General features: G+C 40.0%; 1 protein-coding gene across 1 annotated transcript; it reads right to left on the reverse strand.

The window, feature by feature from the left end:
* Positions 1-1507: 1507 nt before the first annotated feature.
* On the reverse strand, positions 1508-24845 carry LOC134676306 (putative pre-mRNA-splicing factor ATP-dependent RNA helicase PRP1). Its single transcript, XM_063534681.1, has 11 exons — positions 24708-24845; positions 22953-23077; positions 15004-16034; positions 13409-13530; positions 10640-10776; positions 9767-9904; positions 9226-9348; positions 6615-6714; positions 5567-5657; positions 4214-4376; positions 1508-1773 (listed from the first exon to the last, which is right to left on the reverse strand). Exons 1-11 carry the CDS (start codon positions 24755-24757, stop codon positions 1646-1648), a joined length of 2208 nt encoding a protein of 735 aa, XP_063390751.1. The 5' UTR covers positions 24758-24845; the 3' UTR covers positions 1508-1645.
* Between the last annotated feature and the right edge of the window lie 212 nt (positions 24846-25057).

Below are 25057 nucleotides of genomic sequence, written 5' to 3' on the forward strand. Positions count from 1 at the left end.
GTGGCCGGCGCTGGCCCATCGTGTAGAGGAGCCATCAAATGCAATATAGTCGGCAAATATCTAACGCCTACTAACCTAGCGTGCTATACACGAAACACATCACGAGTGGTCTTTTAGTTATTTTTAATATTTAAAGTGTAAGCTTTTCATAATAAAAACACATTTTAAACATGGCTCACACGCCATCATCATCACAAGCTTTCTTTATTTTCAGCACATATTTCGACTTTTTTAAATGACAGATGTTCTAAGGCTGAAATAGTTATTTACGATACAAGTGCGGAAAAGAGGAAGAATATTCGCACGTGTATCGTACAACGTTATACATTACATATGGCACTTTAAACTCTTGACTTACGCACGAAAAGTGCTATTTTACGCACTAGTGCGGGAAAATAGGACCATATGTACTGTAAAATGTATTTTGCCATTTTTTAATGCGTTACAACATTTATAACGAATTACAAATAATTTCTAATAATCAAAATCACATACAGAATGTAATTTACATAAATATGAGACTGGACATATATTATTAAAGCCTACAGGGCGAACATTACAATATATTTTCAACATAAAATTATTTTCTATAATTTATGACGAAAATATTTATCATAGTTTAAAAGACGGATAAATTATATGCAATTGCATATCTTTTTTCTTTCTACTGTCCATCAAAAATAAGTCTTAGAACTTAAAATCATGACAAAATATCCTTGGTGGTTGATAAACTAATACAAAATATTGCATAGGCAATGTGCTGCAAATATTATTCATTTTTTAATTCTTTATGGAATCTAATTCCGAAAATCTACCAAATTATTAACATCAACTTGTTGATACAGATGTAGTGCGTAATTGTTTTCCATCGTATTTTCTCGGAAACCTTCGTATTTGTCACGCTTGTTCAGTCAACCTCAGTACTTTTTGCACCGAGACTGACTGAAATAGCAAGACACGTTCGTAAGTTTCCGTGAAAATACGATGGAAAATAATTATGCACTACATCTGTAGTGTCTTATGTCACAAGTTGTTTTCGAGAACAACTTAAATATAGTGTCTAACCTTCAAATAGCGGTCGACGGCTAATCCTATTGTCTATTGTTAAGTAAAACCGCTCGTGCCGCGTGCCACAACCACCTGCATAAAAAATACGTACTTCGGTTACTGAGTGCCGGCGAGTCGAACGCTACAGAACCAGTCTAAAATGTGTCATCGAGATGCGTAACAAAGGCGCGTTATCGGAGAACGCACCTACACTGGTTTTTTGAGCGTTGGTCTAGCCCGCGGTCAGGTGCCAAATAGAATAATGAAGACCCTTTTTTGCAGGTAAGTAGCACGTGCGGTTTTACTTAACAATAGACAATTGGATTAGCCTCGAGCTCTATTTGAAAGCTACACACTATACCGTGGTTACGCAGAAAACGACCAACACCATTTTGTTATCAATGCAGAAATCGACCAAAGCCACTGAGTAAGGGTGTAAGTCACTATGACAAAAATAAAATGTTGGTCGCATTCTAGAAATACGGTCAAATGTTAATAGATTTTTAGAACTAAACTTATTTTTTGTATCTCAAAGGCATCTGGGCCACTCGCAGTGTCAGTGTGTTAAGGTCTAGATTATAGCTAGGTCAAGCTTAGCCTAGAACCCTTCTTGGTAGGGTTTGGAGTCCAACCGCGCTTGCAGCAGTTCTAGCTGCCTTCGGGCTTCGCAGACGGGGAAATTGTTTAGCTCATAGTACTGCGGGGCTATCTTTAGGAGCCATTCGGCTGGAAAAGAAAATAATATTGTTAGTTATAAGTCCGGTATAAGGGGTCATACAAATTTAGATTTTTTATACCTAGCCTAGTCGGTAGTGACCCTGCCTATGAAGCAGGAGGTTCCGGGTTCGAATCCTGGTAAGGGCATTTATGTGTATTCATCACAAATATTTGTGACGCCCCACGGAAAAGGTACCTTATGGCGGTTGGCGCTTACGCTAATATTAACGCCGCTCCAATATTATTGCGGCGCTATGCGATTAAACGCCGGCCGCCATAAGGTACCTTTTTTCGTGGAACGTCACATTTTGTTCCCGAGATATCATGTTTTCTAAGTATATAAGTTTTTTTATATACATATGTGGATATACTTGGTCAAGCAGATCTTGTCAGTAGAAAAAGGCGGCAAATTTGAAAAATGTAGGCACGAAGGGATATTGTCTCATAGAATTTTAATTTCACGCCTTTTTCTACTGACAAGATTTGCTTGAGCATCTATATTAAATACATCGTCGACTAGTACCCACAACTCAAGCCTTATTGAGCTTACTGTGGGACTAGGCTACTCTCTAAAATTGTGAGCCCCCCCCCCCCTATCTGGTTGTCCTTCTCTCTCTCCTGTCAGTACTCACGTTTGATGTCGGTGACAGTTCTGATGTAGTTCTTGGTGGTGAGCACGAACTCGTTGTAGATGACCCAGTCGGGCTTGTGGTCGAGGCACGTGGAGGGGTGCAGCTGGACTATCTGTCCTGCTCTCTCTGTCAGTACTCACGTTTGATGTCGGTGACAGTTCTGATGTAGTTCTTGGTGGTGAGCACGAACTCGTTGTAGATGACCCAGTCGGGCTTGTGGTCGAGGCACGTGGAGGGGTGCAGCTGGACTATCTGTCCTTCTCTCTCTGTCAGTACTCACGTTTGATGTCGGTGACAGTTCTGATGTAGTTCTTGGTGGTGAGCACGAACTCGTTGTAGATGACCCAGTCGGGCTCGTGGTCGAGGCACGTGGAGGGGTGCAGCTGGACTATCTGTCCTTCTCTCTCTGTCAGTACTCACGTTTGATGTCGGTGACAGTTCTGATGTAGTTCTTGGTGGTGAGCACGAACTCGTTGTAGATGACCCAGTCGGGCTTGTGGTCGAGGCACGTGGAGGGGTGCAGCTGGACTATCTGTCCTTCTCTCTCTGTCAGTACTCACGTTTGATGTCGGTGACAGTTCTGATGTAGTTCTTGGTGGTGAGCACGAACTCGTTGTAGATGACCCAGTCGGGCTTGTGGTCGAGGCACGTGGAGGGGTGCAGCTGGACTATCTGTCCTTCTCTCTACCGTCAGTACTCACGTTTGATGTCGGTGACAGTTCTGATGTAGTTCTTGGTGGTGAGCACGAACTCGTTGTAGATGACCCAGTCGGGCTCGTGGTCGAGGCACGTGGAGGGGTGCAGCTGGACTATCTGTCCTTCTCTCTCTGTCAGTACTCACGTTTGATGTCGGTGACAGTTCTGATGTAGTTCTTGGTGGTGAGCACGAACTCGTTGTAGATGACCCAGTCGGGCTCGTGGTCGAGGCACGTGGAGGGGTGCAGCTGGACTATCTGTCCTTCTCTCTCTGTCGGTACTCACGTTTGATGTCGGTGACAGTTCTGATGTAGTTCTTGGTGGTGAGCACGAACTCGTTGTAGATGACCCAGTCGGGCTTGTGGTCGAGGCACGTGGAGGGGTGCAGCTGGACTATCTGTCCTTCTCTCTCTGTCAGTACTCACGTTTGATGTCGGTGACAGTTCTGATGTAGTTCTTGGTGGTGAGCACGAACTCGTTGTAGATGACCCAGTCGGGCTCGTGGTCGAGGCACGTGGAGGGGTGCAGCTGGACTATCTGTCCTTCTCTCTCTGTCGGTACTCACGTTTGATGTCGGTGACAGTTCTGATGTAGTTCTTGGTGGTGAGCACGAACTCGTTGTAGATGACCCAGTCGGGCTTGTGGTCGAGGCACGTGGAGGGGTGCAGCTGGACTATCTGTCCTTCTCTCTCTGTCGGTACTCACGTTTGATGTCGGTGACAGTTCTGATGTAGTTCTTGGTGGTGAGCACGAACTCGTTGTAGATGACCCAGTCGGGCTTGTGGTCGAGGCACGTGGAGGGGTGCAGCTGGACTATCTGTCCTTCTCTCTGTCGGTACTCACGTTTGATGTCGGTGACAGTTCTGATGTAGTTCTTGGTGGTGAGCACGAACTCGTTGTAGATGACCCAGTCGGGCTTGTGGTCGAGGCACGTGGAGGGGTGCAGCTGGACTATCTGTCCTTCTCTCTCTGTCAGTACTCACGTTTGATGTCGGTGACAGTTCTGATGTAGTTCTTGGTGGTGAGCACGAACTCGTTGTAGATGACCCAGTCGGGCTTGTGGTCGAGGCACGTGGAGGGGTGCAGCTGGACTATCTGTCCTTCTCTCTGTCGGTACTCACGTTTGATGTCGGTGACAGTTCTGATGTAGTTCTTGGTGGTGAGCACGAACTCGTTGTAGATGACCCAGTCGGGCTTGTGGTCGAGGCACGTGGAGGGGTGTAGTTGGACAATCTGGTTGTCCTTCACGGTGAGGTAGTGCCCCGTGCGCTCTAAGTGCGCCACCTGGAATAACAAATCATTTAGAAACAAGTTTTAGGCAAATATTTAATTGTACAAGCTTTTATTTAGTTTCACCTGTCATGTTGTCTGTCTGTAATCAAATCTTGCAAGTTAAATTTGATCCACTTCCCGGTTTCCGATTGAGCTGAAATTTTGCATGCATGTATAAATCGGATGACAATGCAATATTATGGTACCATCGAGCTGATCTGATGATGGAGACTGGAGGTGGCCATAGGAACTCTGTGATGAAACAACGCAACCTAATTGTGTTTGGGGTTTTTAGAATTCAAAAACCCCAAACACAATTAAATTGCGTTGTTTTATCACAGAGTTCCTATGGCCACCTGCCACCTCCTGTCTCCATCATCAGATAGCTAGCATAGCTCGATAGTATCATAATATTGCATTGTCACCCGACTTACATATGCATGCAAATTTTCAGCATCATCGGAAACCGGGAAATAGGTCAAAATTGTACGCGAAGCGCGGTAGAGCAGGCATTGCACTAATATCCCCTATTCTGGACTGGACTGAAAATCAGCGCTGCGCAGGCAATTTGTAATGAAATAGCTGACGCAGCGTATACTGAGCCCGTTCCTTTTGCCGCACATGCCAATTTTTTTTAATCTTATTATTTTTAGTAACCTGTCTGTTTATTGTGTGGCAATAAATGGTTTCTCATTCTTCTTATTCTTTTTCACCACACCAGCTCGGAAAGGCTTACTTTGCACTTCAAAAACTGATAGCAAAGTTGCATTTTATTCACATGTGAGGCAAAGTAATCAAATGCAAATTTTGAGTTGTTTTCTTATGTTTGCTGGTTGAATTGACTTTTAAATGATATTTAATAACATTCATTTGGATTGGATTTGGTTTGATTTTGTTTGATATTTTACATTTAATATTTGCTTCGGGTTGTTGGTGTGGTGAAAAATTTTGTGTTTCACTCGGGGGCAAATTTTGTTTAACCCTCGTTCTTTGAAACCCTCGCAACGCTCAAGACTCCATTTTTCGAAGAGACTCAATTTTGGAATCTTTCGCTTGCTCGGGTATCAATATTATCACGAGCGGTTAAACAACAACTTTGCCCCCTTGTAAAACAAATAACTATTTCCGTATGCCTTGCATTTTTGTTTGGTTACATTATTTTACGAACCGAAATAATCGAAAATGGATATAGTTTAAGTTACCTGCATGAAGAATCCATTGACCAGCGCTTTCCTTATGTTAATGTAGTAGTCTTTGCTTGTGAACTCTGTGCTTGTCCTCTTCAAATTAAACCTGAAAATTAATAATGCAAAATTAGCATTACCACAGAATAAATAATAGTACTAGGTACAGAAGACTCGCTCTCTAACGCGTCTGTTTCGATCAGGACAGATATGGCCGCAAGGTGGCGACCAGCTTATGGCTAGCCACTAAAATTGGTGTGGAACGGATGTACTTTTAGCTACCTGTTGCAAAGTGACGAGATCGCGGAGTGAGTCACGCCTGGCATTACTTAGGTACCTATAGGTATTTTTTTAATACTCATTGCCCGTAAATAATCCAACCCCGGCTCGTACAATGAGTTTTCGGAACTTATGTACGAAATATCATTTGATATTTACCAGTCGCTTTTCGGTGAAGGAAAACGTCGTGAGGAAACCGGACTAATCCCAATAAGGCCTAGTTTTCCCTCTGGGTTGGAAGGTCAGATGGCAATCGCTTTCGTAAAAACTGGTACCTACGTCAATTCTTGGGTTTAGTTGTCAAGTGGACAAAATGCTGGGATAACGCGAGGAAGAAGACACTTTATAGATAGTTGGCTTAGTTAGTTTGTTATGTTGTAGCGTTATCATCTCAGCCATAAGACGTCCACTGCTGAATATAGGCCTCCCCCTTTAGGGGGTGAATGCCATAATCGCCACGCTTGGCAGGCGGGTTGGCGATCGCAGTCGAGTACACCGAATTTGAGGGACGCTGCTGCCCGTCCACCGGTGGTCTTGGACGTGGTTTAAGGACATACCCGGGTCCTGGACGTAGTTTAACCGATTCGTTGCGTGTTCCATTTTCGAAAACTTGTGGCTGTGGCGCGGAACAATAATTTCATAACACGGCAGCCATGCCATTCGCCATAGAATATGATGACACTCCTCCCGTGACATACGCCACACGTAAAAAACATTGATGACACGGCAGGCGTGTCATCAGCCCCGAATCGGTTAAGGACATACCCGGGTCCATGTTGTAGCGTACCTATCCATAATCCTGGAGAGCTGTTGTCGCACGTTGTCTCCTGATTTCAGCGAGCGGTAGTTGATGAAGTTGTCATAGCACCAGTGAGGGTCTTCCATGTCTGCAAATTAAAATGGGAATAAAAATAAATATTTGGGAGACCGAGACCGAGATTTTTCAGAGATAAGACGTAGCCAGATCGATTTTTCGTCCATAAAACCCACAACACATCTGAGCAGGACAGGGCCAGATAGCCTGGAAAAGCTCCTTATTACTGGCCGCATGGCAAGGAAGCGTAGGGGTGGACGTATGGCCACACGTTGGGCGGACAGAATAACGTCAGATACAAACGCCACATTGCAGGCTAGCATGCACTGAGCGCTAGTGAAAAGTGTCCACATTCGTCACGTCCCTCAGCCATGAGGACACGACAAGGAACAAAACCCACATATAGCAAATTTCTCGAAATCGTTAGACTTTCCGAGATCCCCGACATATATAATACGAATATATATACAACATAGATGGTATGATCCTATAGAAGTGGTATACGCGTGCCTCCGTGAGGGACAAAACTTACGTAATGCGACACTATGATTGGTCGAATTTATTTGTTGCCCACTTCGAGCAACACGGAAGGGAGGCGGCATTCGCACTATTTCCCCTCTGCCGAGGTACAAGATTAGCGCGTCAATATAATCTAGCGCGGGTAATAAAACTAGTTGCACTTGGATTTTTCACTAGACCGATTCCAGACGCGCGCGTGAACACTGCTGCACAAAAATGCCTGTTTGCTCGGTTTTTTGTTATAAAAAGAGGTCGGGGACATCAAATTTACAAAAAGAAAGTGTTACATTTCACATGTAATATTTTTTTTTACATATCATACGTTTAATTACATTTAAATACACTTATTATATTTTAGTCTCAAGCAATTGTTGGATTTATCGATTTTGCTCGCTCAGTACGTATTGCGGATCGGTCGAGCGACAAATCCGACTTCTCATCTCTCAGAATACAATGACATACTTCAACGAAAATGTGTTAGTGTGCGTGTTGTGACACTAGTCACTCGTCCGTATACAAAAAGAGATCGAGGTTTGCAAGATTTGTCTTTGACGTGTGTCATTTTCTATGTATTTGTGTCGTCATTACAGAGGGCCTACCGCAAACCACGTTCGACGTGTTGCCTCCCTGTCACACTTACGTATGAATTTACAAGTGCCATAGAGAGGCAACACGTCGAACGTGGTTCGCGGTAGGGCCTCTGATTGGATTTTGTATGTAAGTGTGTGAGAAGTGCGACTGTGTGCACCTTCCCCCCGCGAAAAATGGCAGAATGATTTGTACGGTGAGATATCGCTTGGGCCCCTCCCTTCCGACGTGTCGGAAGCCGGTGTTGCTCGAAGGTTGCCCACCATAATCCATATTAAATTTAAGGTGGGGAATAAAAAAAAGTGAGACTGTGACAAGGACAAACAATAATAGCGCTTTCGCTGCTACTACTTCTTAAAAGATACATAAGACTATCCCGTTCGGTCATTTCCCCCTGATCATGCCTAATCTAGTTATATACTAGATTCATGATAATAATATACCAGAATAGGGGGTAGGTATTACTGCTATGTTCTGCCGCCAGAGTGCAGCACTAAGCTAGCTTGTAAACCATAGAGTAACTTTTACATACTGTGCCTTAAACTGTTTTTGACAATTTTTCGCAGACAACAAAATATGACATTGATGCATCAAGGCGGTTTGTTAACAAGGGCCTACCGGGAAACGAGAAATTCGAAATTTAGTTATCAGCCTCTTTACCGCTCGAATAAGCAAGAGTGATAGAGCGGTTAGTTAACTAAATTTCGATTTTCTTAATACACCAGTCTTCGGTTACCGCGATAGTTACTCATGAAATAAAACTATTAAAACGGACTATATCGCGTATATTGAATTCATCCCAACGTTTCGAACCCTTTACAGCGTTCGTGGTCAACCCACCCATATAATCCGTTTCAATAGTTTTATTTCGATTGACTTGTTTCGCGGTAGACCCCCAGATTGTGATGGATAGGGGCGCCCCCTACGCAGTGTTTTGCCTAATATTCCCTACTAGCTTTTGCCCGCGACCTCGTCTGCGTGGAATTAGTACCAGCAGTTAGAGTAAGTATAGCGCCTGAATAAAATCTTATAGCAATAATGTTGAGCATAATATGCTTACACAAATTAACAGGCACTTCATTAATTTCAAACTATACTTCGTTTTTTTTAGCATTAGAAATTAGGTAAACAATCTTGATGTGTCTTTTAATTGAAAAACACATTTTAAAAATAAGTTACGGCAAATATGTAACAATTATGAATCTAATACGATAATTTATATTCTTCTGCTTTCATAAGTAATAGTTTTATATTTTTATAAAGCGTTTTTCAATTAAAAGACATGTCAAGATCGCTTACCTTCTTGCAAGTTCTTTCTAATGCTAAAAAAACGAACTATATCTCTATGCCAAATTTAAACTAAATCCTTTTAGCGGTTTAAGCGTGAAGAGGTAACAGACAGACAGACACACTTTCGCATTTATAATATTAGTATAGATTGCTCGTTTAAAGGTAGGATTATGAGTATGCTACTGACTCTGCTTGAAGGCGTGGTAGACGTTGAGGAGCGTAAGGTGGTCGCCGTCGATGTGTGCGAAGCGCATCTTGGCCTCGTCGGCGGCCTTCCGCGCCTCGTTCGGCCTCACGAAGCATTGGGGCACTGTAACATACAGAAAAGCATTCATTTAAGCTATTTCCATAAGAGTCAGAGGTACGAGACGACGTATCAAAGCTTTCGAATGCGAAGACGGAGCAGGAATCCTCTACTGAACATTATACTGAACAGTGAAGATCCCTCAAGAAATATATATGTATAATATTTATTACGTTACTCCTACTGTCTCCTCCATATATTGATATAATAGTTTACGTCGAAATAGATTATGTATCCGATTAATTTACGGTCTCAATTGTAGATAAAAACAAAAAGAATCTTAGAAAACAGACTCACTTCCTACAATATGTCGCTTTAATACCTACTACTAATAGTATAGTTCGTGTTTTATAGCATTAGAAAAAAGGTAAACATTTCTACTGAGAAACTAGTTTTACCGGCTATATATCAAAGATGGACTCACCAGACAGCATGGCTGTGATGGAGAGGATCTCGTTGGAGCAGTTGTGATTGCAGCTCGCGATCAGCATCTTGGCCAGCTGGGGGTCCAGAGGGAATTCCGCCATCACCGCGCCGAGGTCTGTCAGGTTGCCGTCGTCATCTGGAAACCCATCATCACTATGTTAAATATCTTTTAGCTGCAATGTGGTTATAGTCTGTCGATTTGTAACAGGCCCCGACGGCTAATTCACTCCTCCCGTGTCATACGCCACACGTAAAAAACATTGATGACACGGCAGTGTCATCAGCAACGAATCGGTTAAGTAAAACCGCACGTGCTACTTACCTGCAAAAAAGAGTCTTAATTAATCTATTTGGCACCTGAGCGCGAGATAAAGTTTAAATTTACTGCTTTTTTCTACTGACGGAAATAGCTTGACAGACTTCAATATATAATCTAAGTTGACGAATACCTGTGAAGGCGATGGTCCTGGGTTCAAATCCCGGCATTTATTTGTGTGATGAGCGCAGATATTTGTCATGTCATGGATGTTTTCTATGTATTTAAGTATTTGTATATTAAGGCCTGTCTCCATATTCGCTCGCGAGCCAACTCGATCTGATCGTGTTGGCTCGCGACCCGGTATCCATTTCGCGCGGCTGCCTCGCGAGCCAATGTTCGATAGTTTGCCGCGCAATATGGAGACAGACCTTACATAATATGTATTATAGAAGAGAGAATGATATATTATAATCATTCTCTCTCAATCTCAATTGTTGTCTGAGCACCCACAACACCAGCCTTCTTGAGCTTACCGTGGGACTTAGTCAATTTGTGTAAGAATGCCCCTATAATATTTATTTCTTTATCTAAGGTTTGGAATAGAAATCTTACCTAAAGCGGCCAGATAGTTGAGTAACTCCAACGCTCTCATAAGGGTCTCCGGGGCCGGCGGGTCCATGAAGTCAAAATGCACCAGGTCGTCAATGCCCAGCTTCTTCAACTGCAAAACTACAGACCCTAAGTTCGATCTGCAACGGGCAATGCGGGTGGCATTAGTTCGCTGCACCATGCTATACGTACACACCAGTTGCACGGACATTCATTCAAGATAATAAATCATTAGTACAGAATAAATTAGAGATGCACCGGATATTCGGTTACTATCCGGTATCTGGCCTATCCAGCCATGATTTTAACATCCGGCCGGATACCGGATAGTAACATTGCTTGATTTCGGAGTACACTAATTGGATTTAAGAAACAGTCTTGATCATAATCGTACTTTTTTAATATTTTAAAACAATTTAAACATTCTACTGACTTGCACGCGCACTCATTTCGAACCTAGAATGGTGTCCACGCGAAGGTTCACTAGGAAACAGGTCAAACCTGCAGAATGCCGCTGGCCGAATATTCGGCGACCGGATACCGGATATTCGGCCGAGTATCCAGAAGAAGAAGACTATAGGTACAGAAAATTCACTCTCTAACAAAACGCGTCTGTTAGGATCAGGACAGATATGGCCGCTACGTGGCGACAGCGCCACGCGCGGCTTATGGCTAGCCACCAAAATTGGTGTGGAACGAATGTACTTGTAGCTACCTGTTGCAAAGCGACGAAATCGCGGAGTGAGCCTCGCCTGCTAAGTAGCGGTAAGAGCGTGCGACTTGCAATCTGGAGGTCGCGGCTTCAAATCCCAGCTGGTACTCATTAGTACGAAATGAGTTTTTTCGAAACTTATGTACGAAATATCATTTGATATTTACCAGTCGCTTTTCGGTGAAGGAAAACATCGTGAGGAAACCAGACTAATCCCAATAAGGCCTAGTTTACCCCCTGGGCCAGGTCAGATGGCAGTCGCTTTCGTAAAAACAAGTGCCTACGCCAATTCTTGGGATTAGTTGTCAAGCGGACCCCAGGCTCCCATGAGCCGTGGCAAGATGGCAATAAGGATAAAAAATGTGTAAGTCGTTATGATCTTGACTGTGCAAGTGTATTACTGTACACTTGCACAGTCAAGATCATAACGACTTACAACCTTCGTACGACAGTAAAAAAAAGGAGGGAGGGGGAAGGGGGGTGTAAAGATTCAATGAATGTCCGTGCAACTAGGGTTATGTGGTACTAAAAAGAATAGAGTTATTAGAGTAATGGCATTAAAAACTAAGTATTACAAATATAATTGTGGATAAGTAAAAGTATTCTACTCTTTTTAGACGCAATGTTAATTCGCGATTGATACAAATTGTTATAATGAAGTTACATGATCATAAGTGATTAAATCAACTGAAAATACCTATAAAGTTAACCTTTTAACCGCCGTAGTCTGATATACAGAAAACTAGTGTAACTTCGTACCGGCGACGACACGAGCACGTTCGATGAAAAATTATATTATGGCTGTTAAAAGGTTAATTAACAGATTGTGCATAATTGTATTCCATCGTATTTTCTTGGAATCGTTCGTATTTGTCATGCTACTTCAGTCACAGAATAAATAATAGTACTAAGTACAGAAGACTTACTGTCTAACAAAACGCGTCTGTTACGATCAGCACAGACATGGCCGCTAGGTGGCGACAGCGCCACGCGCGGCTTATGGCAAACCCCAAAATTGGGGCCGAACGGATGTACTTTTAGCTACCTGTAGCCAGAGTTGGGCAAAATGTAATCGACTGACGATTAACGATTAAAATTAACCGACTTAATCGCGAGCAACGATTAAAAGTGACGATTAATTAATTTTAGTCGAAAAGCTCCGACTAATATTGTCACGATTAAATTAATCGTCGACTAATTACCGGCGATTAATTTTTTTAATCGATTAATTAGTTCGATTAATTTTCTCTCGATTAATTTTAGCAATACATATGGTCTTTTTAACCGACTTAAAAAAAAAAGGACGAGGTGCCTAATTCGTCTGAAACATTTATAAATAATATAAGTAACAGACGAATTTTTATGTATGTTCACTTGGAGACTATTAATTTCGACCGTCTTCGATAGGATAGTATCCGTTCGATGTAAGTAGTAAGTAATTACTGCATTGACAAGTTGAAACCTTATAGAAAACAACTGATAAGAGGTAAATAATGTGTTTGCTCTTTCATACACATACGTCGTTCTCTTTCTAATTTTTATGCCTGCGCTACAAGCCCTAAACCCTTACCTAGAGATGCCGCGCTAAGTTATCCGCATTATTATAGTAACCAATGTAACCATCTTATATTATTGAAGCACATTTATAACACTGGAATGGTTTTTAATGTGTACGCAAGAAGTTTTGATTTTTAGTTACATACAAAAATGACCACCTGTCTACTTTCAATCGAGAGTTAATCGAGAAATTTAATCGATTAATATTAAGATTAATTCAATTTCAATCGTATGTTAGGTCGACTAAATTAATCGCGATTAAATTAATCGCCGATTAATTTTGACGATTAACTTTTTTAATCGATTGATTAGTCGATTAAAAAGTTAATCGATTAATGCCCATCTCTGCCTGTAGCAAAGCGACGAAATCGCGGAGTGAGACACGCCTGCTTCAGTCAATCTCAGTACTTTTTGTAACGAGATCGACTGAAATAGCAAGAAGTGAAAATGCCCAAATATTTACAAAAGCCCCCCCCCCCCCCCGCTACTACCACCCCAGTCACCTCAAGATCTCGGGGTAGGTGTTGTCCTGCATCTCGTTCTTGTAGGCCTTCTCCGTGTAGAGCCGGAAGCACTTGCCGGGCCGGGTGCGGCCCGCGCGGCCGGCGCGCTGCTGGGCCGACGCCTGCACACACACAGTTACATTATTAGAGCTGTATCGGTACGCACACCATGGGTAAACGTGACATAGGGCGGTGCAGACTCTGCATGGAGGCAGAGGAGACGCCCTTGCACATCCTCACAGAGTGCCCTTGCCTAATGCGCACTCGTGAGTCTCGTAACCTAATCTTGGGCGGACACATATTGCGCCCAGAGGTGGTAGTCTATCGAGACCAAAAGGATCCTGCAGCTATTTGAAGTTGCAGGATTGGATCGAGAGTTGTAGTAGGTGGCGATCACAATAGATCAGAAATGGTCGCCGTGATACATAGGCTTTGGAGCCTAATATAGCCCCTAATAAAGAAGATCGTTATCGGTAGACAGTATCATAGCCTCCTGAGTCCCCCTTGTCATTCTTGCAGTTTTGAATTTGAAACCTTCTTGTATTCCATTTTAATAATTATTTCAAAATTCGATTTGGATTAAATCCTTTATAAGGGCCCCAGGGACTCGGGAGAATAGAGAAGTATATTAAGAATAGAGTGCTCACTCCAATTTTGGTACCAAAACGACTATTATTTTCGCAGTCGACATCTAGCATCGAGTAGCGGAATTATCAGTACCGCTACTCGATACTAGAATTCTCTAGTGTCGCGACTCATGAAAATTGTACTGAACAACAATTTACAGCTAATATTAAAAGCAGAAGTCGTTGAAAATAGAGTTCCGGTTATTCAGGTTATACTATTAGCTGAAAATTGTTGAGCATTAGACTTTTAGGTCGGTGCAACATCTATTGTCAAGCAGTACTGATAATTCCGTTACTCGATGCTAAATGTCGACTACGAAAATAATGTCTTTTGGTACAAAAACTGAAGTATGGAATGAGCACTCTATGTATTTTTTTCTCTATTAAATTAAATTAAAATTTCTTTATTAAAGACAACATAAGGTCCATACATTTGTTAGTTATCGCTTATAATTTATGTTAGTAACAACCGTAACCTAATAAAATATTTAATAATTTATAAACAAAAGTGACTTTGTCCGCTGACCCATTGCCCATAACAGAGGACAATCTAACTTATTAGCAGCTATCATGTTTAGAATGCTGTTGGTACTCCCGCGCACTCTGTCAAGCAGTGAGGCCGTTTTCTTGCGCCACACGAGATCGAAGCCGTCTGTGCGCGCCTTGGCGAACATGGACGATGCGCTGCAGAAACGCGGCAGTCTCAACAGCATCCTAAACGCATTATTGTATTGTATGCGCAAGGCATTGTAAGCTCACTGAGTATATCTAACCCACAGACTTGACGTGTACAATGATGTACAATAAGCCTTAAATATAGTGATTTTGACTCCATCTGTACACCGAGCAAATCTGCGGGCTAGCATGTTTGCTCTAACTGACAATGCCCTGCGCTCCCTCTCCATATCTAAATCATCCTTTAAGTCTTCGGTCTCTATGGTAACAGTGAGTAGAAGTGATGCTTCTTACCTTACTAATTGGAGACACCAATAGTGACTCCACTCTGATGCGAGGATTATACACCTTCTGTTTCGCAAATCCTGGATCAATCACGAACACCACTCCATCAATGGTCAGCGAAGTCTCAGCAATATTGGTCGACACAACCACCTTCCGTCCTATCGCTCCATTTGACCTGTTCGGAGGCGCTGGTTCAAAGATTCTCTGCTGCAGATTCGGTGGCAACGTTGAATATAGCGGTATACATTTTAACTCGCCCGCATCTGGTCCTAAATTGTCTATTTCTCTTTTAATTCGCTTACAAGCGTCTTCTATTTCTTCTTGACCAGTTAGGAATAGAAGTATATCGCCAGCGATCTCTTCGCATATATGAATTTGGACTACAGTACGAATAGCTGCTTCTAGATAGTCTCGTTCAGGCTGCGGTGTGTAGAATATCTCTACAGGATGAGTACGACCTGGTACGTTCATGAGCGGAGCATTGTCGAAGTACTGCTGGAATTTACCAGCGTCTAATGTGGCTGACATGATAACTAGCTTCAAATCTGTGCGCTGCTTGATAACTTCTTTCAGCACACCCATCAATATATCTGTAGCCAGCGTCCTTTCGTGAGCTTCGTCAAGAAGAATCACTCTGTATTGATCTAACATAGGGTCAGACATGGCTTCTCGTAGCAACATACCGTCTGTCATGTATTTGAGTAAGGTGTGTGGTCCGGAGCAGTCTTCGAAACGGATGCTGTAACCGACTTGCTGGCCGAGAACCACATCCATTTCCTCAGCGACTCGCTGGGCTACAGACATAGCGGCTACTCTCCTCGGTTGGGTGCAAGCGACACCTTTGGATTTTCCAGCGGTGACAGCAGCGAACTCAACGCTCCACTGTGGTATTTGTGTGGTCTTGCCGGAGCCGGTTTCGCCGACGAGCACAACGCACTGGTGCGTGTTGAGGAGTCTCATGAAGTCGTTCTTGTACTCCCACACGGGGAGGCCGAGGCGGCGCCGAAGGAGCTCGTGATAGCGCTGCGAGTGCGGGAGACCTGAGGAAAAAGAATTTGTTGGATAATGGAGCTTAATTGCCTTTAGACTTAATTAAGAAGACTATAAAATTGCATCTGTATGTGTGTGTATAAAACGTCTTATTTACAAGGTTCACTCAATTTCCTGGTGAATGTCGCCTTTTATTTCTAGAACTAAAAGATGATTTGTAATGATTCCAATTTGATCACGCTGCCGCGATAGGCCTACGAAGCGCTGGCTGGACGTCGTGACAGTGGACATGCAAGAGAACAATCGTGAGATTCACGCCTGAGGATGCCGAAGATGGGGCAAAGTGGAGAAGACTGAGCAGGAAAGCAGACCCTGGCGCTAGGCCGGGAAAACGCAAGGTTGAAGAAGAAGAGGAGCCAGATTACACATACTTCTGTTGAAGTTGAAGTATTCCCTTCGAACCAGAGACCAAGATTGCATATTTTGTGTGTGTGCAATATTAAACTTCATAGATTGCATATTTTGTGTGTGTGCAATATTAAACTTCATTTGCTTTATTTTATTTATTTGTATTTTGTATTTATTTATTTGCTGAATATGGGTTTACAAAGGTGTACAATAACATATTAATTAGTTCAACCATACCCTGCTTGGTGTAGCATGCAAAATTTAAAGTATAGTCGCACTAACATAAAATTATAACATAAAAAATATTAGAAATAACATGTCAGATTAATTATTAACATTAGAAAAGTCATGCAATTCATTATTTACAATTTCAAATTCCTATTTCTATTCCATTTCATAATCAAAGTATTCATGTATGGAATAAAAACACATGTCATTAAGCCATAAAAATAATTTCTTTTTAAACTTGTTGATTGGAAGGTCTTTTATGTCAGCTGGCAACCTATTAAATATTTTTATACACATATAAAATGAACTTCTAGCTGTTTGTTTGAGGCAGGTTTTTGGCAAAAATAGTAGATTGCGCTGTCTAGATATACGGTCATTGTAACTTATCATATCACAGTTTTTTTTAAAATGAGTTTCATTGAGGCGAACAAAAAGAGCCATTTCATATATGTACAAGGATGGTAGTGATAACAATTTATTCTTTTGCATTACTGGCTTACAGGATTCCATTTGTTTCATTTTGAAGATGGCTCTTATACATCTTTTTTGCATTATGAACGCCCTTTGCACATCAAATGAGTTACCCCATACTATTATACCATATCTGAGTGTAGACATAATGTAGCTGTGATCAGGGTTGGGCAAAATACTGGCTTCCACGTATTTCAAATACAAATTACAAAATACATTTTTAAAAGTATTTGAAATACCAAATACAAACTACTTTGGTGACTGGTATTTGAAATACAAAATACAAATTACAGTGTTTAAAATAATGTATTTCAAATACAAAATACAAAATACTTTTAATTCTTTTTGTCTAATCGTTTAGTTTGTTTAACGAATATCCTTTCCTAAAAACGTATAGGGTCATTGCGCTTGTTTTCGTCCAGCTCTAGTTTTCATCCACTTGACGAAATTTGAATATAAACCTACATTGCTGCAAATAGTAAATTAAAAATGAAATATATTATTTGCCTATCTGTCAAGTGGTCGAAAACTAGAGCATGGACGGAAACTACTGTAATGACTCTATCCCCTGGCTGTTGACGAAAAGTTCCGCGCAGAATAACTCGCGCATGGTACATATTTGCCCTCGTACAAGTTGTACATTATATTTTTAAAAAAAACGTTCCATTTTAGGATCATAGAATTTAATAAAATGTATTTTGTAGAAATGTATTTTGAAGCTTGAAGTATTTGAAATACAAAATACAAAATACATGTGAGTGCAGTATTTGAAATACCAAATACAAAATACTTTTCCAGGTAGTATTTGAAATACAAATACAAAATACTACAATGTATTTCAAATACGTATTTCAAATACATGTAATTGAAATACTGCCCAACCCTGGCTGTGATATGCCAGTAATGCTGATTTTCGAGATACTGTTTGTCTGACTTTCCTCAAAGGGAATATAAATTTATTTATTTTACTACAAACACCATCAACATGCTCATTAAAGGTTAAATGTTCATCCAAATCTATACCAAGAAATTTGAAGCTTTTATTTTCGCTGACAGAATCACCTAAGCAAGTTATATTTAGCTTCAAACTTTGACGCTTACTAGTTCTAAATTGCATATACCTAGTTTTGCTTACATTTATTGATAGGTTATTAATTTCCAGCCAGTTGACTAATGCATTCAGAGTTCTATTAATGTCACTTTCAAATGTTTGCATATCAGTACATGGTATTACTACGGAAGTGTCGTCTGCAAATAGTACGGTAGGAAAATCTACGGCTTTAGGCAAATCATTTATGTAAAATGAAAACAGTAATGGGCCCAAGACACTGCCCTGTGGCACGCCAAAGTAATTTTCTCTGCAGTTAGATTTGTAGGTGTTTAAAGACTTGCCTTCCCTCCTAACAATTTCTGTATATTGCGTTCTTTGACTTAAGTATGACTCTATCCAGCGAAGCACATTTCCTCGCACTCCATAGTGCTCAAGTTTTGTCAAGAGTCTCTGATGAGCAACCAAGTCAAATGCCCTTGTCATGTCCAAAAAAAGGACTACGACTGGCTGTCCTTTATCCACACATTGTATGACATCCTTGAGTAGAGCAAAAGTTGCAGTAGCTGTAGACCTACTAGCTCTAAAGCCATGCTGCTGGTCTGAAAAAATCTCATATTTATCGGCAAAATTGACAAGTCTAGAATGCATAAGTTTTTCAAACAGTTTCGATAGGACAGGTATTAGTGAAATAGGTCTATAATTGGCTACATTATTTTTTGGTCCTTTTTTGTGGAGCGGTTTAACTATGGACTTTTTGAGCCTTTCAGGAAATGTTCCCTCCGCAAGAGAAAGATTGAAGACATACGATAGAGGTACACATATTGATTCGGCACAAGCCTTTAGTATTTTGGAATTTATTTCATCATATCCAGTTGATGCAGTGTTTTTTAATTTCCTAATAGTTTCTAGAATCTCTTTTGGAGTAGTGGGATTGCAAAACATACTCTGAGACAATCGATCAAAATTTTGTAGCGGTGATCCATATTTTGGATGGAACTTGTTGGATACATCAATGAAATAATTGTTAATCAATTCTGCAATATCTTTAGGCTTAGATGTAATACCATTATCACTTACTATATTTTGTATGTAGCTTGGTTGCCGCAATTTACCCACCCTATCATTAATTATATCCCAAGTCGCGCGACACGCATTTCTAGCATTAAATCTATAGTTATAATTGCTTCTCTTTTGAGCTTTATGTATAACAGACTGTAACACTTTTGAGTATATTTTATACTTAGACTTAAGCTGTATATTTTTGCTTTTACATGCTTGTAAGTATAATGCGCGCTTACGTTTACAACAAAGCCTTAGACCTTTTGAGATCCATTTAGCTTTTTTTGGTTTCTCTGTTATAACTACTTTCACTAAAGGAAAACATAAGTCATGAAAAAGCCCCAAGAGATCATGAAATTCGTTGAATGCATCATTAGCACTAGAATTATTGTAAACATTATTATAGTTCAAATTTTGCATACAGCTGACAAATTTTAAAATGTTCTCTTCACTGTAATCTCTACGGAAAAGACAAAACTGATTGGGACTTGTGTTTTCATTTACCTTTATATGCACAGTCTGTGCTGTATGATCTGATAGACCTATATCATGGATGATGCATGAAACTGTTTTCGAGTCTGTAATATTTGTTATAATATGGTCAATAGAGGTTTGAGATGTACTGGTGATACGAGTTGCTGCAGAAATATGGTTCTGTAAGTTATACCTTATCAAAACTTCATTATATAATTTTGCTGTTTGGGAATCCTTAAGAGTATCTATGTTCAAGTCTCCACATATAATTATATATTTATTTTTATATTGTTGAGCTATATAATTTAAAAAACTATCCAATCTCTCTATGAATTGATTCTGATTACACTGTGGGACTCTGTACAAGCAGATCACTATGGAGTTTAATTTCACAAGATCGATTCCACAACATTCAAATTCACACTCCCGCGCGAATCTGTTTAAGTCCAAGGTATTGAATTCAATCCACGGTCTAGTAAAAATACAAACCCCACCCCGTTTACTATTAATTCGAGAGAAATAATTTGCTAGCGTAAAGTTCGAAATTTGTACATTGTTTTCATGCCCCGCTTGAATGAAGGTCTCTGTGAGGCACAAAATATGAATATCAATGGAATCATTTGCAAAATCTGCTAGTGTTAATTCTAAACCGTCAGATTTATTCAGAACACCCGCAATGTTTTGATGTAAAATAACAAGTTGATCTGAAAAGTGCTTCTTGACAGAGAGTGTTTCACCTTGGCTAGTATTCACGAAAAAACTTTTGAATATCTGTGAGGTATCGTCTTAAACTTAAGAATACATTTTTTATTCCATATTTATTAATTTTCCCGGTGTAATTGGAAAACATGTCCAGAGACAATTCCGAGTTTGTGTCAAAAATGCAACAATAATAATCCTTTTGCATATCCTGTATTAACTCCTTACCAAAAGTTTCAATTACATAATTATATATTGGAGCTCCACACACGTAAGTAGGAAGACAGATAATCACTTTAGTATGTATTATTTTTTGTACCTCAGACCTTAAGTCGCGAACGAGCTCACAGTTGTCTCGGTTGTTTTTGAAATCGCATTCACCTAAAAGTACTACACAAAAATCCCTCTGGGTAAAATTCACTAGTTTACTGTCTAAAGTCTTTATTAATTCATTTATTCCGCAGTTCGGCATGTTGTAATGGCAGAATTCGAATTCTTGATCGAAGGCATTTTCTATCGCTGCTAATGTTCCATTATTCCTCTGATTACTAACAAAACACAGTTTAGTTTTTGTTTCCCGCAAAACGCTCGTATTTGGAAGTTGTTCCACTTGCTTGCTCTTTGTAGGTGACGCTGGCGATGAGGCACTCGTGTTAGTAGTACATAGGAGTTTTTGTGACAAGATCTCTATCTGTTTTGTTAAGTCTGCAATTTCACTTGTTGCATCATTAAGTTGCTGTTCAAGTAGCATAACTTTTCGTTGTAAGCATAGGACATCTGTGCTTTCATCTGTAGTATTTGGTGACTTTGAAGCACTGGTTGGTGTTGAAATTCTGCTTGATGACATAATAGAAGACATTTTCGCTGTTTTTTTTGCGCTACAAGGACTCCCTTTAACTTTTGGCGAATAGCATAAAGTTTTTAATGTATTGTTCTCAACAGTGAGTTTATCTATTTGTCGACGCAATTCATTATTTTCTAATATCGTATTTTCTAATTCATTTTGAGTTATGTCTAATGCGGATGATAGTTGGTTTAATTTTTCTTTAGTTTCTCGTAGTTCATTTGATTTCCTAAAAGACATATCTGCACTTTTTGATAATAGGACTGTTGATACTGGAGTATGGCATGTAGATGATTCATCGCTTTCACTAATTTTCGACGAATTTTGGCAGTCAGAAATTTCAGGAGAGTTCATAGTATTAATTTGCTCTATAAGAGGTGACGTAATTTGGTGGTCCTCTAATTGCAAATTAGAATTAGGCTCTAATTGAACGATTGATTTTGTAGGGGTAATTTCCTTCGCTGGTATCTGTTTTTTATTTAAGGTAGCTTTTGTTTCAGCCTTAGAAAGTGATATGTCATTATTTTGTTTATTAACGCATAGTCTACATGACCATTTTTTTCTCGATTCAATACCTCTTAAGCGGTGCAACTTCTGTGATACGCCCGCACAATCGAAATCATAATATTGTTTACATACTGAACATGCTAATGCATTGTCTTGGTCAGTTTTCGTTTTGCAATTAAAACATGGGACCTGTGACGCCATCTTTCGGCCACTGGTGGTAGCTTTGTTTTTGTTAACTTTAGATGCCATACTGCGCTTGGGACAGTTATCTATAGTAATGAGTGTACACTACGGAGAGATGTCGCTACTTATGCATAAGAGCAATCACAGTCGTAGATAGTAACACTGGTGAACTTTTGTGCCTTATGTTGTCAAGCCTGTACATCTGTCAGCTGTCACTGTCAGTGAAATCTCCAATCAGGTGTTGAACAGGTGATTGTGTTGTTAAGAAAAATACAAGTGAGTGGCCGTTAAAATTTAGAATAGTACGTGTTAGGTGGAATTTGAACTTCAACTGTTAAATAATATTCTCACCTTAGTAGTAATTTATTCGTGTGTGGCCTTCGGTTTGAAGTTTTCAACTGAATTCCTGCAGTGAGTTTATAGGTTATCTCTTCTATACGATTTGATGACACTTTGCAGCACAATTACTATTTTTGCGAATTAAAATACATCGTAGCTTTTTTCAATGATACTATTCTTGGCTAGGGTTGCCTGCTATGCTTCATATATGCTTTTTTTTTGCAGTCAGCAGCAGAAGTTGCTAAGCGGGCCAGGTGTTCAAAATGATCTTGACGCGACTTTATTGTTAGGAGAATAAGAGCGTGTCTAGGTCATTTTGAACACCTCGCCCGCTTAGCAACTTTTGCTGCTGACTGTACATAAAATATTGTGCCATCCATCCATCATTATCAACCAATAAAAAACATTTATTTTCATTGCGTCATAACTATCATAAGTACAAAATTTTCCAGAAAGTTACGAAATAATAATATGTGACATTCCATGGGAGAAGGTACCTTATGGCGGCTGGCGCTTACGTCGCATAGAGCCGCAATTGGAGCGGCGTCTCAACATTTTGCCATTGAAAAAAGGAATTCTCTTAGTTTTAGGATTTTGAAGACTAATATTATGTAAGGGGGAGGCTAATATTATGTAAAAATAGGCCAAATATGATCACATGATTTCTGGACGACCCCTTAGGAGGATAGAATGTTACTAAGTTACCTGTAAGCGGATTGACTCCCGGCGTGCTGGTGGCAGTAGGCGGCATGGCAGAGCCCAGTGTAGCCCCACTGTCTGAACTCTCCCCCTTCTCCCCTTTAGCGGCTGCTGCAGCCGCCTTTTCCTCTCTGTAACATTCATTAGCATATTTCAGATTTTTGATAAAATGTAATATGAAGTAGGCAAAATTTTTATATCTAGGCAAGTTGGTCTATTCTGATGACCGGTCTGGCCTAGTGGGTAGTGACCCTGCCTGCTAAGCAGATGGTCCTGGGTTTGAATTCCAGGGCATTTATTTGTGTGATGAACATAGATATCTGTTCCTGAGTCCAGTGTGTTTTGTATGTATATAAGTATGTATGTATTTATCTATATAAACAGGTTGATCTGTGTTGTGTCCCCATTATTTATTTATATTAAGTATTTATTTTGACAAATACATTCTAATAGAGTCATTACTTCAAAACTACATTTAAAAAATATTTGTATTTTTCATATGATAACCAGTATTATGCATGCATGAGAGGAGGCCTGTGCCCAGCAGTGGGACGTATGTAACCTGAAATTATTATTATTATTTTCTTTAACGAGTATTAGTTTATTTGGTGATGCAAATTTGCAAATCGAAATAAAGTACATGATTTCAAAATGTGAAGCTAATCAAATTGAATGTAACGTAAAAAACTGTAACTATGGGAAACAGTCAACTGTAAGCCATCAATTGGTAAGGATAATTAATGACATCAATAAAAAAACCAAAGGAATTTAATTATGAGCATGTTACACCTACATACATATAGTTTGTTTTTTTTTAGTATTAGAAAAAAGATATACGATCTTAATGTGTCTTAATTGAAAAACACGTTTTTAGGGTTCCGTACCCAAAGGGTAAAACGGGACCCTATTACTAAGACTTCGCTGTCCGTCCGTCCGTCCGTCCGTCTGTCACCAGGCTGTATCTCACGAACCGTGATAGCTAGACAGTTGAAATTTTCACAGATGATGTATTTCTGTTGCCGCTATAACAACAAATACTAAAAACAGAATAAAATAAAGATTTAAATGGGGCTCCCATACAACAAACGTGATTTTTGACCAAAGTTAAGCAACGTCGGGAGTGGTCAGTACTTGGATTGGTGACCGTTTTTTTTTTGCTTTTTTTTGTTTTTTTTTTTGCATTATGGTACGGAACCCTTCGTGCGCGAGTCCGACTCGCACTTGCCCGGTTTTTAATATAAGTCACAGCAAATATGTAACAATTATGAATCTAATACGATCATTTATATTCTTCTGCTTTCATAATCAATAGTTACTGATTTTTCAAAGGCATTTTTCAATTAAAATACTTGTCAAGATCGGTTAATGCTGAAAAAAACGAACTATACATCATAATATAATCATAAATATGAAGCAAGTACCTTTCACGCATATCACTGCGAGAAGAGGAACTGAACGATTTAGGCCTTTGTTATAATAGAAAAGTGTTTCATGCAAATTTATACAAATCGTTGGATCGATTTAGAGACAAAATAAACCGGTAAAAAAGTCAAGCTGCCACCAAAATCTGGAGACGATGCCAAAACAAAACCAATAAGGACCAACGACCAACGTTATAATAAGTTACCTATTTTAAATAATTAGCCTCTCAAAATAGAAACAATAGGATTGTTTTGTACTAAGCGTTTCTTTTGAAATATGCGAAAAAACAGTGATAAATCGAGCATGGCACAGGAAAAATAAATGTGCTACTATACTAACCTTTTCTTTTTAATGAAGGGGTCCATGACTTCGATTCGCCTTTTGGACATTTTAGACAATACACATAGAATGCGGGGTTTTAAATACAGTAACTTCTTTTTCACCACTCAATAATACCATGGAGTGTGGACCAACAAAATGGCGACACACACGAAACGACTGAGCATCGACAAAAGACACTTAAAAAAAAAAAGCGGTGATTGTCTTTGGCTTAGTGTTGCAACTGTTAAAAAATATATTTTCAACATACAAAACATCATATTGCGCAATATATTTGATTTAGAATTATCTTGTCTTTCTCTATTATCGTTAGAAAGAGTGAGATGGGTAACTGTCATCATTCAGTAATA

The sequence above is a fragment of the Cydia fagiglandana genome, chromosome 24 (assembly GCF_963556715.1).
Source record: "Cydia fagiglandana chromosome 24, ilCydFagi1.1, whole genome shotgun sequence".
In the NCBI taxonomy this organism is placed as follows: Eukaryota; Metazoa; Arthropoda; class Insecta; order Lepidoptera; family Tortricidae; genus Cydia; species Cydia fagiglandana.

Coding starts and splice junctions, on each gene's coding strand:
- LOC134676306 (XM_063534681.1), bottom strand. CDS start 24,757: ATGTCCAAAAGGCGAATCGAAGTCATGGACCCCTTCATTAAAAAGAAA. Junction 16,035..22,952: donor GGGAGTCAATCCGCTTACAG/GTAACTTAGTAA, acceptor CTTTTTCCTCAG/GTCTCCCGCACTCGCAGCGC. Junction 6,715..9,225: donor CTACCACGCCTTCAAGCAGA/GTCAGTAGCATA, acceptor TTTAATTTGCAG/ACATGGAAGACCCTCACTGG.